At 39.5% G+C, this 17,879-nt stretch overlaps 1 protein-coding gene across 1 annotated transcript in view; it reads left to right on the top strand.

The window, feature by feature from the left end:
* Positions 1-17,278, top strand: part of adam23b (ADAM metallopeptidase domain 23b) — a 64,624-nt gene extending 47,346 nt beyond the window's left edge. Inside the window, exons 16-26 of the mRNA XM_073845883.1 lie at positions 632-703; positions 808-894; positions 998-1,078; positions 1,172-1,222; positions 3,779-3,842; positions 5,489-5,594; positions 6,536-6,655; positions 6,736-6,904; positions 7,035-7,146; positions 7,656-7,746; positions 11,467-17,278. Coding sequence (XP_073701984.1) covers positions 632-703; positions 808-894; positions 998-1,078; positions 1,172-1,222; positions 3,779-3,842; positions 5,489-5,594; positions 6,536-6,655; positions 6,736-6,904; positions 7,035-7,146; positions 7,656-7,746; positions 11,467-11,512 — 999 coding nt within the window. The 3' untranslated portion in view covers positions 11,513-17,278. The remainder of the gene's footprint in view (positions 1-631; positions 704-807; positions 895-997; positions 1,079-1,171; positions 1,223-3,778; positions 3,843-5,488; positions 5,595-6,535; positions 6,656-6,735; positions 6,905-7,034; positions 7,147-7,655; positions 7,747-11,466) is intronic.
* Positions 17,279-17,879: the final 601 nt, after the last annotated feature.

Consider the following 17,879-nt stretch of genomic DNA (forward strand, 5'->3'; position numbering starts at 1 on the left):
AAATCTGGTGAAAACACCACTTACCAGCAGCCACGAACGTGTCTATCCTTGGCGTTATAATATAAACATGATCGGATCGTCCTGAACTTCCGGGTGCGGTCATCACGTGACGAGGGTCATTCTATTACAGCTAAAACATTATTAATTAATTTTACTAAAAGTTCGATTGGGCAGGCTGTCGCGAATTCGATATTTTTATAAATATTTTATTTTTATATTATTACATAAAAAAAAATCTTAGCAAAAGGGCACTTTGATCACTAGGAGCCAAAAGGGCAGGTGCCCCCCCCCCCTCTGCACGTGCCTGGTCTTAAATACTCAAGAGTACTGTATCGTATATGTATTGGCAGTAGCAAGTTCCTGTACTTGCTTTGCAGCAGCAGCAGCAATTCAGCAGTCTGGCAGATCTCTTCCGCCAAAACCAAATGCCTTAACATTGTCATATCCATTACCATTCTAAAATCTTCGGAGAGTTATCAAGATAAAAAAATCCTTCCAAACGCCTTTGCGGTAAACGAGTACATCTGCTGAACCTCAGAAAAGTTCATATCACATCTGTTTGGCTCAGACTGTTGTTTGGAAATCTCTTCACCAAGATTGTAATGCCTATTTTTGCATGCGTGTCCTGCAGCTGTTTGAAGACACTGAGTGTGGAAATGGATATGTGGAAGTAGGAGAAGAGTGTGACTGTAGACCAAGAGAAGTGAGTTCACGTGACACACTAGACCGCATTCAAATTTTACACAACAATATTATATAAGCTTGCAGTATTCAGCTGTGTGTGTATCTTCTGTGTGTGTGTTATAGGAGTGCATTAAGGAGTGCTGTAAAAAGTGTTCTCTGTCTAACGGTGCTCACTGCAGTGATGGACCCTGCTGCAATAATACATGCCTGGTGAGAGTCAGACATACAGTTCTTTAAATGCATTTTATTTTTTGATAAAGTTTTTTCTATTATGTTTGTAGTGGTTGCACAATTCTTTCTCTCTTCGTCTCAGTTCTATCCTCGAGGTTACTCATGCCGCTATGCAGTAAATGACTGTGATATTTCAGAGACATGCTCAGGAGACTCAGGGCTGGCAAGTGACATACACTATCTCCTCTGATCAAACACATACAACTATCAGATTATCCATGTTTTATTTAATCTTTCTTTATGTGTGTGTTTGCAGTGCCCTCCTAATCTACACAAGCAGGATGGTCACTTCTGCTCTCTAAATCAGGTACACACAGCAAAACATAAATGCTATAGTGCCAGTATACTCTGAAATCCATCAATTCATTATTCATAAACTGATTATTCTGAAAGCTATTAAAGGAGAAGTTCACTTCCAGAACAAAAATTTAGAGATAATTTACTCACCGCCTTGTCATCCAAGATATTCATGTCTTTCTTTCTTTAGTCGTAAAGAAATTGTTTTCTCTCCCTATAGTGGACCATATAGTTTGAACTTTCAAAAAGCAGTTTAAATGCAGCATCAAAGGGCTTTAAACGATCCCAGCTGAGGAATAAGAGTCTTATCTAGTGAGACGACTGGTTATTTTCTAAAAAATTGACAATTTATATACTTTTTAACCTCTAATGCTTATCTTGTCTAGCTCTGCAGGTACTCTGTGTATTCTAGGTAGACTCTAGGAAGACAGTTAGGGCATGTAAAAAAATTCCCATCTCATTTTGTCCTCCAACTTCAAAATCAAAGTGAACGTGTAAAGATCAGATGCCCTTTACAAAAAAAACAGCAACGTATGTACATACCCTAAATGTCTTTGAACCAGAATACACAGAGTACACACAAAGCTAGACAAGATGAGCATTTGAGTTTAAAAGTTATATAAATACAATTATATAAATTGTCCATTTTTTTAAGAAAATGACTGATCGTTTCACTAAAAAAGTCTATTTTTTTCTTGGTTTAAAACCCTTTGAAGCTGCATTTGAACTGCATTTTGGAAGTTCAAACTCGGTAGTACCATAGAAGTGAACTTCTCCTTTAAAGCACAGTGTGTTCTGATTGGCCAGCTATTCAGTGCTTTGTGATTGGCCGAATACCTCAAGCGTGTGATGGAAAGTTACACTTCTTACCATATTTGGAATATCAGCTTTCAAAGCAATACTGACACCTGGTATAAATTAGGCATTTGTTGCATCCAGTGGGGACATAATTGTTGATTATAATGACTTAGGCCGTGTTCACACTGTTCACACGCCGTTCTTTTCCAAACTGCCAGCGTCTGTTTTACATTCTAATCCTATGGAGTTAACCGTCTTTTCAAAAAAGCCCTAGCGCTTTTTTTAAACGCCACCACCGGCGTCTTTTTTTGCAGCTCAGAGCTAAAAAAAGTTTAACTTTTTTGAAGAAAACGCCCTACGTCAAGTGCTTTTTTGACAGCTGACCAATGACAAGCGAGTAGCGGGACCTATCGTTTCCATAACAACAAAAACAACAAGAAAAAAATGGAGAAGTTGCTGGTAGATAAACTTATCGTACTAGTTTCGGAGCACAAGGAGTTGTATGATATTAGTATCATAATATACACCACAAAGAGGCTCTTTCCTCGACATTTCTTCACCACACAGCACTACGCTACTGTTGCAGCTGTTGTTATAGCAACAAAAGACGCACTCGGCTTTTTTTTTTACTAAAAAAAACGCCCTAGTCAACTTTTTCTTGTCAAAAAAGACGCCAAGTGTGAACACGGCCTTATACTGTCACGGCTGGGGGCAGTCGTGGCCTAATGGTTAGAGAGTCGGACTTGTAACCCAAAGGTTGCAGGTTCGAGTCTCAGTTCCGGCAGGGATTGTAGGTGGGGGGAGTGAATAACCAGCACTCTCTTCACCCTCAATACCACGACTGAGGTGAGTCCCTTGAGCAAGGCACCGTACCCCCAACTATTCCCATGGCGCCGCAGCAATGGCTGCCCACTGCTCCGGGTGTGTGTTCACGGTGTGTGTGTGCGCACTTGGATGGGTTAAATGCAGAGCACAAATTCCTAGTATGGGACACCATACTTGGCCTCACTTCACCTCCTTTCCTTTCCTTTCCTTTTTATGTGTGCAAATGCAATCCATGTCTGCATTTGTGATCATAGAAACGACAAACAACAAGTGCTACTCTACACTGCTCAAAATACACGTTTGAATAGTCAGTAGCAAATTCTTTAAATATGTAAACGTCCTTACAGGCTGTGAGTCAGAAGTGCCAGACTGTCCTTAAAAAGTTGGAATTGCCCCACTTTTATAGTGTGCACAGCCAGCATTTTAGGCTACTCTTGGATCAGGAAACAGTCCTCCGTAAAAAGCGCTGCACACACTTGAATATTTGTGTTGTACTGTTCTGGAACAGTGTTGTAAATACAACTTAACCACTGATTTCTAGTTGTGTACTCTTTTGGAAGGCCAAACAAAGTAGTTTTGCTTTCGCAACAAACACATGGCGTCTTCATGGTGATGGCAACAACAATACTACAGCAAGAATAAAAGTTATGCCTTCTTTCTTTGCGTATACATTTGGATGGCGTTATGCAAATCTTCTCACACAGTGATGTAGATTTGTGGGGGCGTATTTGAAGAAGGCGTTTTAGGAAGGCATGGACGAGTCTTAACTTCTAGAAACTTGTTAACTTTTTAGATCTCTAATCTTTGCAACTTTGCAGATCTTATATATGAACAAACAGATTTGACCCCTTTAATAAGGCCAGCAATCAGTTGATTAATCTGCCTAATGGATATTTTTATATCTCTTTCTCTATTAATTTGTGAGATTGTGTTGTCTTTGCAGGGTCGCTGCTATGCTGGAGAATGCAAGACGAGAGACAGTCAGTGTAAATATGTGTGGGGTCCAAGTGAGTGACCATTTCCTGTCATCGCCATTAACAGCCAATCAGCAGTCTGCTCTACTATGAATGGTGTATCCACCTTATTTTGCAACACAGACACAAACTATTTTCTAAAGAGAGCCTAAAGGGACAAAAAAAAAATAGATGAGAGAAAAATAAATGATATATTTCAGTGCTTTTCTCACAAAACTTTTATATTCACCCCCATAAATGCAGTTTTTCGGGGGACTGCAATACTTTTGAGAGAGAATTCAAATGTCAAAGATTATTGGGGGAGCCCAATACTTTTGAAAGAGAAATTTTAAATATTTAATAAACTTTGTTCTCCATTTCATTTTTTAAATCACCTTGTCCCTTCGAGGCGGCTCCATAGTTTTCTGTCAGTGTGTGAGATTTCAGTTTTACTAGCCACTTCAGGTTATTAACTAGAAATACCCAACCCGGGCTGATTGGAAAAACATGCTTGTGGTGATATTTCTGCAACAAATTAAGTACCTTAATGCATTTTGCAGCAGTTTCAAATTGAAATGTCCAATAAGTGGTGCTAAAAACGTGTTCAATATGTGACTGTGGCACGTTTTTATTGCATTGCGGTGATTCAGAAATAAAATCTCTGGTCATTAAAAGGTTAATGCTTTATCGTGTTGGAAAAAAAACATACCCCCTGCACCAAACCCAACTCTAAACCTACCTAATAGTGTTAACGAATGCAAAAATTATATAAAAACACACTTGCTTATACAACCGTGCTATTTTAAGTTCCTAATATACATGATTGAGCTGTTTTCTTGAACCGTAGTTTCACAGGATTCATACCAGAGCACTTCACCACTCAAGTGCAGCGCCATACTGAGCAAACCTACTGTGTAAGAAAACACATATGAAACTGTATATGTAACGCTAACATTCGAGAGTATCAGTTTTCCAATCTCACAGCAAGTTAAAATAGTTTTGAACTCATATATTGTGCAAGGAACTGTGTGGAAAATTAGGCTTTCTTAATCTAAACTCTGGGCCTGTACATCATACTTTATGTAAAAAAGGAATAAAACTTATCAGGGTTTTACCGCCTAAAGTGTTAATTTCAACTTGAAACTGCAGCGATTTGTACATATACACTGTAAAAAGTGTTCACCAGATTCAACTTAAAAACCTAAGTTCAGCAGCTGCCTTTAAATTTTAAGTTTAATCAGCTTAAAACTACAAGACATTTTAACTTATTACAATAAGTTGATTTAACTTGTGAGTTGAAATGACTTAAGTTGATTTAACTTAAAATTTTAAGGCAGCTTCTAAACTTAAGTTTTAAGTTGAAACTGGTGAAAACTTTTTACAGTGTTTTTTGAGTTTTTTTTTTCAGAAATGTAGGCAGAGCTGGGAATAAAAGTGCAGTGAACTATTTGCACTATGAACCAGTGTGTTTATGAGTTTGATAATAAATTAAAATAATATAACAAATACCACTTTTCAGTATCAAGCAACATAATGGACTGTTTTTGTACAGCTGAAATAACTGGAAGCAAAGAGCACTGGCTACACCCGCACTTCAAAAATAAAGTGGATACTGCAGTGTGAACTATTAGTAGTTAAGCTAATGTACATATCCTGAAGTTTCCACTTGTTTCACTCTTTTTCTTTCTGTTTTCATACAGAGGCTGCGAGTTCAGAGAAGTTCTGTTATGAGAAGCTGAACCCAGAGGGCTCAGAGAAGGGCAACTGTGGTCAAGACGGAGACAAATGGATCCAGTGCAGTAAACAGTGAGTTATAAACCATGCAAAACTCAACACTACAATACTAGGGTACTATGGGTAGTAGCTTTTCTCTTCAAGCTGCATGATAGGAAGTATAATTAATTTCTGCAGCACAAGCAGTAGAGATATTTTTATTTTTGGTTAGTGGTTAAAATGGTTACAAATAACAAATTAGAGCTGAAACCAATGCCTGAGACCTTTTTAAAACTTTAGCTTTGTAATGCCTGCTATATTTCCATTTGGAATCTGAGTACAGCTAAACACAAATAGTCATAAAACAAGACTTGAAGTTATATTTCAGATGCTAACACCACAAAACTCTGGATCATGCTCCTTGTTTGTATACTTTCATTTTAAATGAGATTCATTGTTTCAGTCTGTGCATTTCATATAATTTGTGTTGAACTCTGTGTTAACATTCACTGTTGACTAGTGCTTTTGAAAATGTGTAAAATAACAATAATGTGTTATTTATTTGTTAACACTTGTATATTTATTTCTGTTACAATAAAATTACAGTTGATCTGATGTTCAGCTATAGGGAGCTTTAGGAAGCAGAATCCAACAGTATTATCAAATATTTTGAATGTGTTAAAAATTGATTGTGTTCAAGACATTTACCCCCGGTTTCACAGACAGGGCTTATTGCTAGTCCCAGACTAAAATGCATGTTTGAGCTGTCTGAACTAAAAATATGTCCTGTTTTAAGATGCACACCTGTAATGTTTTTTTTTTTTTTTCAAAGCCATTTTTATAAAAGCTGTGTAAATATCTTAATTTAACTAAGGCCAAGTCGTGGTTTGAGCTAAGCCCTGTCTGTGAAACCAGGCCTTTATCTTTTTTAACAAAAAAGTTTCACAGACCCTCTAGCACCCTCTTTTGGCTTCCTGGAGTCCATAGATGTTGATACAGTAGTCACTGTGATTTTTGTGCTGTCTCTATTACAGTGATGTGTTTTGTGGATATCTGTTGTGCGCTAATACTGGCCAAATCCCACGGATAGGAATTATGAAAGGAGAAGTCACTCCCACAAATTTCAACCATCAAGGCAGACTAATCGACTGCAGGTGAGACATACAGAGACAAATATGTAATCAAAAAGTTTTTATCATGTATCAATCTGAACACACACATACCGTTTTTTCAGCGGTGGTCACGTCTTGCTGGATGATCAGACTGATCTTGGTTATGTCGAGGATGGAACTCCATGCGGTCCGTCTATGATGTGTCTGGACAGGAAGTGCATCCCTATTCAGTATCTGAACCTGAGCTCCTGTCCCACTGGACCCAACGGACAAATCTGTTCCAGTCATGGGGTGAGACAAACCTGCACACACTGAATACGAGCCATTTCCCATTATAATTAAAGTAAGTTTTAGTTATGCTTGGGAAAAAAATCATATTATTTGTATATTCAAATTTTTTGGCCATTCTGAATTTCTATAGGTGTGCAATAATGAGGCGACATGTACATGTGACACAACGTGGGCGGGGACAGACTGCAGTATGCCTGATCCTCCAAAAGAACCGCCCCCTGCTGAAGATGAGGGACCCAAGGGTTTGTTCCTTTGCTCTGATGCAAACACAGATACAAACACATTCTGTCACAATTTACTATCGCATTTGATCATTCTTACCGACACCAAACTTTTCAACACTATTGTAAAAAAGTTGTTTTAGTAGTAATGTTAATTTCAGCTGCAGTGAAAATTTATTTCAAACATAAAAGTTAATACTCATAACACAGTTCTTAAAATCACAATGGGAGGATAAAAACGTGAGTATAGCTATTTAGCTTTTTTTATCTCTTTACTGGATTTAATAAGGTGGTGCAATCTAGAATTTCGGGTTACTTTTTCTATTTATATTGGCTTATAACCACCCACTTTAGAAGACACTTAGGACGAGATTGTTGCCAACATGTGACGTGATAAACCACAGTTTATTAATTTGTTTTCACACTCAGTGTTATGGACTGAATGCCAATTTTTGAAATGTCAAACTTTTAAAGGTTGTAATGTAGTGAATCAAAATTCGTGTCTCGTTTTCCCACACTTGCCCAAACAGGTCCGAGTGCCACCAATCTCATCATAGGGTCGATTGCAGGGGCCATCCTGGTGGCAGCTATAGTCCTGGGTGGTACCGGCTGGGGGTTTAAGTAAGCATTGGCCTGCATGTCTCTTCACTCTTACCATAGGCAACACTACATACCTGCAGCTTACACGCACCACAGTTTGGGTTTCTGTTGCAGATGCTGTAGCAGGACAGAAACACTCTACAGAGTGAAGAACTGAGAGCCAGAGGCAAATAATGCAGAACTCTGAGTGTTAATACTGGTCTAAACCCTGCAAGAGTCACTGCGGCAGAACCTCAAACCAGCTTGAAGGGCCCAGCTGAAATCCTGACCTGCATGTTAAAATGACACACAACCTTAGTTGTCATTCACCATCCACAAGTCTCACAGACTGGCATTCACAGCACAAACTGGAGAAGCTGAATCTGGTGCAGAATTTTTTTCTCATGTTGGGAATAGATAGCTTAGAATCAACTTTAAAAACAGCTTTAAAATGTTCAGACAATAATTTAGTGAATGCTATGTGAAATTAAATGTTCAATCAAATTTTGTATTCTACTGTCTTAATCTTAGACAACAACTTATTTTAGACAACCAGTCATACAACTATATACTGCATTAGCAGCTGTTCATATGTAAGCCATCTGCCATATTGGAGTCAAAGCCAGTGTGTAAACATTTGAGAGCAAACCTGAGTTTGCAACCTAGTAATTATTGAATTAATTATATACATAATAACTGACTATAAGAATATACTTAAGTGCTCACTTGGGAGCCCTCATCTCTGAGCATTACAAGAAAAAGGCCAATAACAACTGGCGAGTGGAATTTGCATGCCAAACCACTCCACATACATACAGGTATTTAAGATGGCGGCATGCATCCACTAATTTAGATTCTTCCTACAAACCTGAGAAGAAGAAAAAAAAATCTACATGAAATCGTCTGCAGGAGTTACTACAGCTTACACGGTCGAAAGTTTCTTTCCGACCGTGTGCTTCCTGATGCGGTAGTTTCCTTACTTCCATGGACGGGCACGACCACTGTCTCACTTGTCTAGGCCGTAAGCATGCAGAGATGGCATTCATGGTTCATGCCATGCACTATGAGCACATGTCCATGGCTACAGTGAGGTTGCGGCTCTCATTCATGATGAGGCTTCCCTCGGGCTCTACCCAGTCGGATTCCTCGGTTTGTAAAGACTCTTGGGCCGCATTGTTAGGGACAAAGGAGACTAGCCACACTCTGTCTCAGTACCTTTCTGCCCAGAGGTTCATGAAGAGCTCAACAACACATGGAAGACCCCTTACAACACCCAGTCATGTTAGAGCACTTCCACGCCTCCCGCCTGTAAACTCATCACCTTAGAATTATAAGGTTCTATCTGCATTCTGAGCACTTTCCAGATATCGAGCTTCAAAGTTTTTGCGTTCCATAGACTTCTGTAGATAGAACCATTTTTGTTTTCTAAAAAAAAGGCCAAAAATCTACACAGCTTACAAATGAAACATCAAATAATGTAAATAAGTTGCAGAGATAGAACCTTATAATTCTTAGGTGACGAACTGTCGTCCGTTAAGTCTTTCCTGGAGGACTGCGATGGAAGGGATTGCTCGTTTGGGGCCATCAACATCTGCGCCACCCCCGGGGGAGGGACGGGGGCCTTCTCCACCACTGATGCCAGTTCCCACATTCTACCCACATTCTCAGTTAAAAAGTAATTTCCTTCATCTCTTGGTCTGTCGTGCTGAGTTTCGTCTGTGACAATGCAACTCTTTGAGGGTTGAGCATATTAGTACAAAGTCCTTCCCTTCGGACTGTCCCCGTTTCCCCATGTTTTTATGAAACTCGCAGAGGGTGTCCTGTCCCCACTTTGGGGGACTCTAAAAGTGTATGTTGCTGCCATAGCATACATCACGATGCAGTAAATGATACATCCCTGGGAAAGCGTTACCTGATTGTCAGGTTCCTGAGAGGTGTGAGGGGACTAAATCCTCCTAGGTTGCACCCTCTTGGGATCTCTCCGTGGTCCTGGCAGGACTATGGGAAGCCCCCTTTGAGCCACTTGTTTCAGTAGAGCTGAAATTTCTGTCTTTCAAGAGTTTTCTCCTGGTAAAGCTCACCACAATCAAGAGGGTGGGGGATCTGCAAGCATTCACGGTCTACGAATCGTGCCTCGAGTTTGGTCTGGCTGGTTCTCACGTTACCTTAGCCGCTTTTCCACTATCGGGCCGAACCGTTCTTAGAACGGTCGGGTACAGTTCCAGTTGTGTTTCCACCTGAGCCTGGTACGGCACGGAACGATTACAAACCGTTCTCGGCCCGGAATTCTCGGCACGGTTAGACAACCGTGCTGAACCGGGCTGGTAAAATGCGTGTGCATGACGTCGCCACGCTGTTGCCTGGCTACCAGTTTCTCTATGGCTCTGTCTATGGCTAAGCGGATGCGCAGTAAGCAAATACGGTAAATATAAATATAAATGGCTGAGACACTTTGGTCTGTGGATGAAACATTTGCTCTAATATTGATATTTGGACAGAAAGAAAAATTCAACAACAGCTGGAGGGTGCAAAGAGAAACGAAAAGTTTTTTAAATTATAGCGCAGTGTCTTGCAGAGAAGGGCATTAAGAAAAGTTCAAAACAGTGCCGGGAAAAAAAATAAAAAACTCAAACATACAAATCGTGTCCAAAAGGACAATAACAGTAGAAGCGGGGCTGTCTACTCTTGCGTTACCAAGGCAACGATTTGACGCATTTGTATTTACATTCCAAAGAGTTCCGTTATCTTCACCACAGTGGAAAATCAAACCGTATCTGTGCTGACTGGCCCGGATCGGCACGGAACAGAACGGTTAAGCATTGAGAACGGTTCGGCCCGATAGTGGAAAAGCGGCTCTTGAGATCCTGGCCCGGTTATGTGCTCAAGGTCCCACTACTCCATTTTGGATGAAGTGGTGAACTAGTAAGCAGTGCACTTGGAGGAGGTTTATAGGGCGTTGGGTAGGTTACAGATTGCTATCAATTTGTTCTGCTTGTCAGCATCTGCATCTTCAATTTACATCTCTGTTCCCTCCTTCAGGAAACAAGGGTTACATAACTGAGACAGGGTTGCATCATGCATCATTTCATAATCAATGTCATCTGAAGGGCCATTCACACTGACAGCAATTCACTGGAGGTTGCTAGTTTACAGTACTGCTAGTAGAGGTTTCTGCTCAATTGTAGTATGTGTTGACTGTATCAGAGGTAGATAATGTTCGCTTTTGATCCCTTTTTTTCAATAAATGTATTCAAAAATATGTTTTTTTGTTTGTATAATGTAAATATGTTCATTTAATTACACATTTTCTATAATGATTATGTTTTAAATTCATTTTTATTTCAGGTTGCTTAAAATTCTGTCAGTGTTAATGCCCTTAAGACCTAAATCCATTCATTAGATGACATACATTTCCAGAGTGTGGTCTGTTCTTCTTGAAGCAATTTCTGAAAATTCAGAATTTCCAGTCTGTTGCTCTCTATGTCCTTGTCTGCTAATGTAAGGCATGGCGACAGTGCTGTTCTCTGTAGTGAAGAACGTTCTGCTTCAGTTCCACAATCTGTAAACAACTTCAGTATGTAAGCAGCATATTTCTCCTGCAGACCATGTGTAGATGCTAAGTTAGATTGTAGAATTTCATTCTTTTTAATTGGATGTCGTGGAGCTGAAACAGAGTTTTGTTTATGATTAATGTCAATCTTAAAAACAGCAGTACTTTGTTTTCCAATAACTTTTTTCTTTCCTCTTTTTCCAAACCACAAGAAATGTCAAACGGCGAGGATATGATCCAAGTGCTTCTGCCATCTAGTGGACAGAAGAAAAGAACGCTCCAATCTCCAGAGCTTCTGTATTCAACTGGACTCCTGTTTTTGCTGCTCTTTTCTGGCATTAGTTATACTTGAAAATATTACACATAATAGTAAAGAATTCAACCAACAGTACCTTAGTTATGTAGCTCCACCCCCTTTTATAAGCTCTCACTGAGCCATCCCTCTACTCTAGCAACAAATCAAATTCTTACATTACAAGAGCATGACATCACAACAGCCTGTCCTTGGCACCTGTTTAAAAGTTTTGCATGGTTGATGCCCATATTCAGCAGAATACAGCATAACAGCCTATGAAGAGTATAACTATTACCAACACAATCTCAAACCTCCTTTATTTCTTGACTGTTTTTTTTTTACAAAAGTAATTGATAGCTGCATGGCTTAGCATTAGAGAGACAAGTTGAGTTGAATTATGGGATATGCTTGATTCTACATAGAAATAGCATGAACTCATATAAAAATTAAATTCTGTCATTAGTTACTCACCCTTTCGTTGTTCCAATACTGTGTAGCCTACTTATTTCAGTGGAACGTAAAAAATATCAAGCAGAATATTATGACTCTTCGCCATACTCTAAAGGTAAATGGTAATAAAAAAGAGAGCAAACTACCATAGTACATAGACAGACAAGTACATAAGTACATAATTTAATTATTCAATATTAAACTAATTTACCATTATTCCAAATACATAATGAGTAACTGATACAATTTTACAGTTTTACAGTTTCCTTTTACAACTATTTTTAAGATTTGAGGCAAATTATCCTTTGTCACTTTTAGTATTAAAGTCCACACAAAACAATGTAATGGAAAGTCCAAATCATTTCACTAACCCATTTCTTTCGGGCAGTTAGTTTCATTGAACCGGTTCAAAAAAAGAACATTTATTTGATAATTTAGTTGAACTGGCTAGTTTGTGTGACATCCGCTACCATACCTGCTGCTCCCTCCCAACACACAATGGAGCTATCTCTTGAATATTAATGCCCAGTACTGCCCTCATCTGTTCCACTAAATCATCAACTTGTGTAGTGATAGGCCTAGCCTGCCATAGCACACTTGTGAAGTCTTGTTCATCGTTCACAGTGACAATTCTAAGCGTTTTCCTCCCCCTGTGTTTGGACTTTTGTTGTTTACCCGTTTAGGACTCGGATTTACTTGCCTATTTTGTGCATTATCTTCACCTGTTTTGACCCTACTTTGTCTGCTTCATTAAAACCCTCTGCACATGAATCCTCTCGAGTCTCTAGAGTACAATGTCATAGAAGACTTTGCTGCAAATGTCACAAGCAGCAACCCTGACTGAGCACCGCCACCAACTCAACCTCCTCTCAGCTGCCATGGATGAGGTCCTACGTCATCTTCGACCCCAATCCTGTGTTATTCCACCTGCTCCTCTAGTTACCAAAATAGGAACCGGCATCTCAAATGCTCTCTCGCTCACCCTGCCCACGGTGAATCCTTGACTCACACTTCTGGGAAAATATGACAACTTTCCTGGCCACTGCTAAGAATTTCTTCTAGAATGCTCCTTTTGTCTGGAAAAATTACACAATTGGGTCACGGCTGTCTAGGATCATGACGCAGCCACTTGTTCATCCCTAGAATTATTGTAGTCCCGCTTTACTTACATATTGGAGTACCTGGAGGGAGGCATTAGCGTGGATGATTACTTAATGACGCGCTGTCATTCCACACCCTGCACCATGCAGAGTGGCTGGCCTAATGGCCTACTCTAGACCAACTCCGGCCGAGTTAGCCTGTCGGGATGAACAGTTATCCCGGAGCAGTTCATCCACCTCTAAATGAAGATCAATAACCTCATACGATCTTGTTCTGCTTTGCCTGGATGCTCTAACATGAGCCTGCCTACCGAACTCCCAACCCCCAAGCCAATACTGATCAGATGAACTAGGCTCTTTCCCGCTGAGCGACAGCACCACTTACTGTGTTTCAGTGCTAGACGGACACCTTCCACTCGACCCATGTTACCTCCAAAACCTTTGAGGAACTTATTACTCTCTTTACTAATGCCCCCATTCTGAACCATCCTGACCCCATGTTACCTTTTGTGGTGGAGGTTGATGCCTCTGATTCTGGGGTGGGGGGGCATTTTGTCTCAGCATCACAGCTCACTCTCTAAACTCTTTCTAAACTAAATAAACTAAGCCCATCTGAGAGAACCTACAATTTGGGTAACTGTGAGCTTCTAGGCATGTAAGACTGGAGGCACTGGTTGGAAGGACTCAGCGTCCTTTTTTTTTTTAAGATTTACTTTTTGCCATTTTTACCTTTATATTGATAGGTCAGTAGAGTAATGACAGGAAGTGAAGTAGGAGAGAAAGGAAAATTGGCTAAGGTCCACAAGCTGGGACTCAAACTCAGGATGGCCAGAGCGCAATAGCGTCAGCTCGCTGCTCACAAGATAATCGGCACCAACCAGGTGTAGCTTCCTTTCGTGGTACTTGCAGATCCCTGAAACCTGGAATACTGTAGATCTACATGGCTTAGCACCTCAATTCAAGACAAGCTAGGTGGGCTCTATTTTTCTCTGGTTTCAGAGAATGCCTTGCCAGGATTTATTCCCAGAATTGCTCCCGTCTCATGGAACTTGGATGAGATCCATCAGGCCTAGCTCAGAGAACCCACAACCAATCAATGCGTGAACGAGTCATTTAATAGGTCCACAAGTTCCCTAGGTTCAGGTCATCCTGGAGAAACCCAGTCTATACAGCTGGTCCACAACAAATTCTGGTGGCCCTCATTCACTTCTGATGTGACCTCATTTGTGTACTCAATCCAAATCTCCTCCACCCTCTGCCCATTCCCCAGCATCCCTGGTGACGTGTCGGTGTGGACTTCATTACTGATCTACTGCCCCTTACTAGGAAACACCACCATCCTGGTGGCCACTTGTTGATTTTTCAAAGCATGTTGCCTTATTCCCCTCCGTAAGTTGCCTTCTGTCTAGGAAACTGCAGAGGCCCTTTTCAATTATGTATTTCGACACCACGGCATACCCAAAGACATTGTGTGACTGCATCCCCCAGTTAATTTCCAAAGTATTGTGTAGAACCTTCTGTGAACTGCTCTAAATCAGTGTCAGCTTGACATCAGGTTAACATCTTCAGTCTAACGGTCAAGTAGAGTGACTAAGCCAAAAAATGTAACAAAAAGAAGTTAGAACAAAAACTTCAATTAACATGGAAAAGATCACTTTTGTTGCATATCACGACGTTAGGACACAATGTTGTGTTCGAGGTTGCAGCCTTCAAAATGAGACACAGTTCCATTCTGAAGGGCTCATCCCTATGATCTGATCTTTTTGAGGGTTTATCCTCCAGAGTGACAGCTTGGATAAAGGGTTTAGGAGACCAGAAAACTGTTCCTCGAACACACTTCTGTCATCTTGCTGATCCAGTTAAAGAACAGTTCTGTCATCTTGCTGAGCCAGATAATTGCGCAATTAGAAATGAGGAAAGAATCAAGGGAGTAAGTATCCATAAGTGTCCTTCATTCCAAATGGCCCTTTGAAGTGGCCAGTTTTGAGCACTTCGGCTGGGAAGTGAACAATCATTCATGTCAACCATGAATGTACTCACTTCGGAAAGTGGATTTATCCCGTTTGGAATGTAGCAATAATGTAGACTAACTTTTAGTCTCGCATAGCAAGACCTGCAGACTGACAGCAGAAGGTCTGGACTCCATAGCAGCTTTCATTGGACAAGAACCACTGAAGAGGTTGTCCAATCGACAACCACAGTTCAGTTTTATTCAGCGTCATGTCTGGGGCTGTGAAAACGTAAAGTCAGTGTTGATACAAAAAAGACCTGTGTGCAATTTTCATTCAATTTTAGTGCAACAATGGTGCTGTGAAATACTTTTTAAAGTCCAGAATTCAGTTGGCTTTCTTTTTCAATGAAGGGATTTGACACCATGACAGTTTTGTTTCCAGATGGACCGTTAAAGAATACAACACGTTTCCCGGAAAAACTATAGAATTCAACCATCAGATGACGACCTTAAAAATCCCAAAATACTTCCCATTTTGTGTACCATATGCATCAGTTGAGCCAACAGTCATTGACATGACATTCAAGGCTGAGATTAGCTAACCTTTGGCCCTCTAGTGGTTGAAGCATTAAAATGCATGTTACTTGAGGAGGATTAGGAGGTTGGTCTTTGGTTCTGTGCTGATGGTTTAAGGTGTAATTGCTAAAGAATTCCATCCATATCTATTAGTTTTCCTGATAAGCTGTCCTGTGTATATTCGAAAAATCACGGAACACCACTTGACAAAAGGAATCAAAAATAGATATTGTGGCTACGAATTAAGAATTTATTCCCACAACTTTTTATTAATTTGTTTAGTTACATCGTGGCCATGTTGTACTAATTTGTTTCTCATTTTAATTTAGTTTGGTCGTGGTTAAGAGGGAATAAATTAATAAGTTGTGGTAACAAATTCTGCAAGTCATGTGCAGGGCTCCATACAGAATAACTTAGTTTCAGAAAAAGACATAAGGGTAAATGATGACAGAATTTTCATTTTTGGGTGAAGAATTTCTTTTAGGTGAATTATAATAATTTATAACATAATTTTACTATTTGTAATTCAATATTTTTTGTTGCCTTTTTTTTTTTTTTTATGAAGCGCATTTAGTGCCCATTTTTAAAAATGTTCATGACTAAACTGTTGCATTTTTCGCAAACATTTATTGAAAATATGTTAATAACAATGTTTATTTAATATAAATCCTGTATGTTTAATAGCGTGTGTATGTTTGGCATACTGTGCATTGATTTGTCTGTTATTTGTCGGCCTTTTGCTCTGACATGGGCCTAAGCAGTGGGACATGAGTAAACGCATTTATAGATGCTGTACCTCAACACCCGTGTTGGATGAGACGGTGACTCTAAGCCAAAGATCTAAAGTAAAAATGTAAGTTTAGGAGGTTATATACAGCACTTTACTGTGATATTGTTTCCCCTGATGAGGTGAGGTTCATAACTGATCGCTGGAAACACATGCAATAACCTGCTCAGTCCTACCTTGTTTCATCTTTGCCACTCAATTGTAATTGTACAGATGGTCAGATTTTCAAGACATATTATTCAGACCTCATTATACGGCCCTTCTCTTCATCCTTCTCCCTCAGCTGTCAGGGCTGCTAACCCTACTGGAAATGATTGCTTTGCTGCATGAATTTACTATAGTGGGCTTATTACTCTGTAAGTATGAAGTATGAGTGCCCGACCCCATAGGAATATGTATATTACAGAGACTGTGCTGTGCTGTGTGTGCATGTCAGCTACAAAACTTTTATTTACTATGCAAACAAGTTTGTTGCACAAAGCGAAGGGTTAAAACGGTAAAATACCACACTGAAATATCACAGTTGGCCCTGTTTTTTAGCCATGATATGATAGTTATGCTAAGCTTCACGTATCAGGAAAAATTACATTTTTGCTTACTATCCTTTAATAAAAAAAGGAATGAATGTATTATCTTTTGTTAAAATCAGCAACTCATTTAGCAGAATTTAAAATAATTCCCTTGTTATTTTTCACATCTGAAGTTTCAGGTTAGATTTTGGACACTTGCCTTTTATATTTTCTCTGTTTTTCATCAGCACTGTTTATTAGCCTAAATGTTCCTCTATTTACCTGCTGCTGTTACTTTCAACTATAAGAGAAAGTCATCGAAGTAAACAATAAAATCAACAGTATTTTACACCTCTGACTGTAGTTTCTCGTGTTTATTTAATCTGGGATGTTTTGCATGGTGGTTGAAGACAGTGAGCTGTGAATAGTCCACAATTATTTACTTTGGAATAGCTGTATAAGTTAAATTCAGTTCATGTTTTGTTCACATTTGTGATTAGAAATAAGACTTAGGTTAGTTGTAAATTTCTTATAATAATGTATTTTAAGTAAAAAAATAAAGTATGTAGCACTTCTGTGTTCATTAATGCGGAATCTAAGTGTTTTTCCCACGTACTGATGGCAGGAAGGTAAACAGGACATTGGCACAACATCATGAAAGGAAATGTGTGATTTCAAATTCCTGTTTTTTATATGACTCACATTCTTACTGACCTCTTTAAGTTCCTTCAGACCAAACAATATCAACAATATCTGCATAAAAGCCAACTGGACCCTTATTTGTTTTTGAGTGTGTCTCATATGTGACTATTTCAGCATGTACAAGGTAATTTCACATAAGGAAGATTTAAAGGGAACCCCAGCTATGAAGACTTGTATGGCTTCATATAAGGTAATTGATGTCTCTTACAGAAATGTGTAGTAGAAAACCCATGAAAGATTTACCTTATTTAAAAA

Source organism: Garra rufa, chromosome 8 (assembly GCF_049309525.1).
Source record: "Garra rufa chromosome 8, GarRuf1.0, whole genome shotgun sequence".
Lineage (NCBI taxonomy): Eukaryota > Metazoa > Chordata > Actinopteri > Cypriniformes > Cyprinidae > Garra > Garra rufa.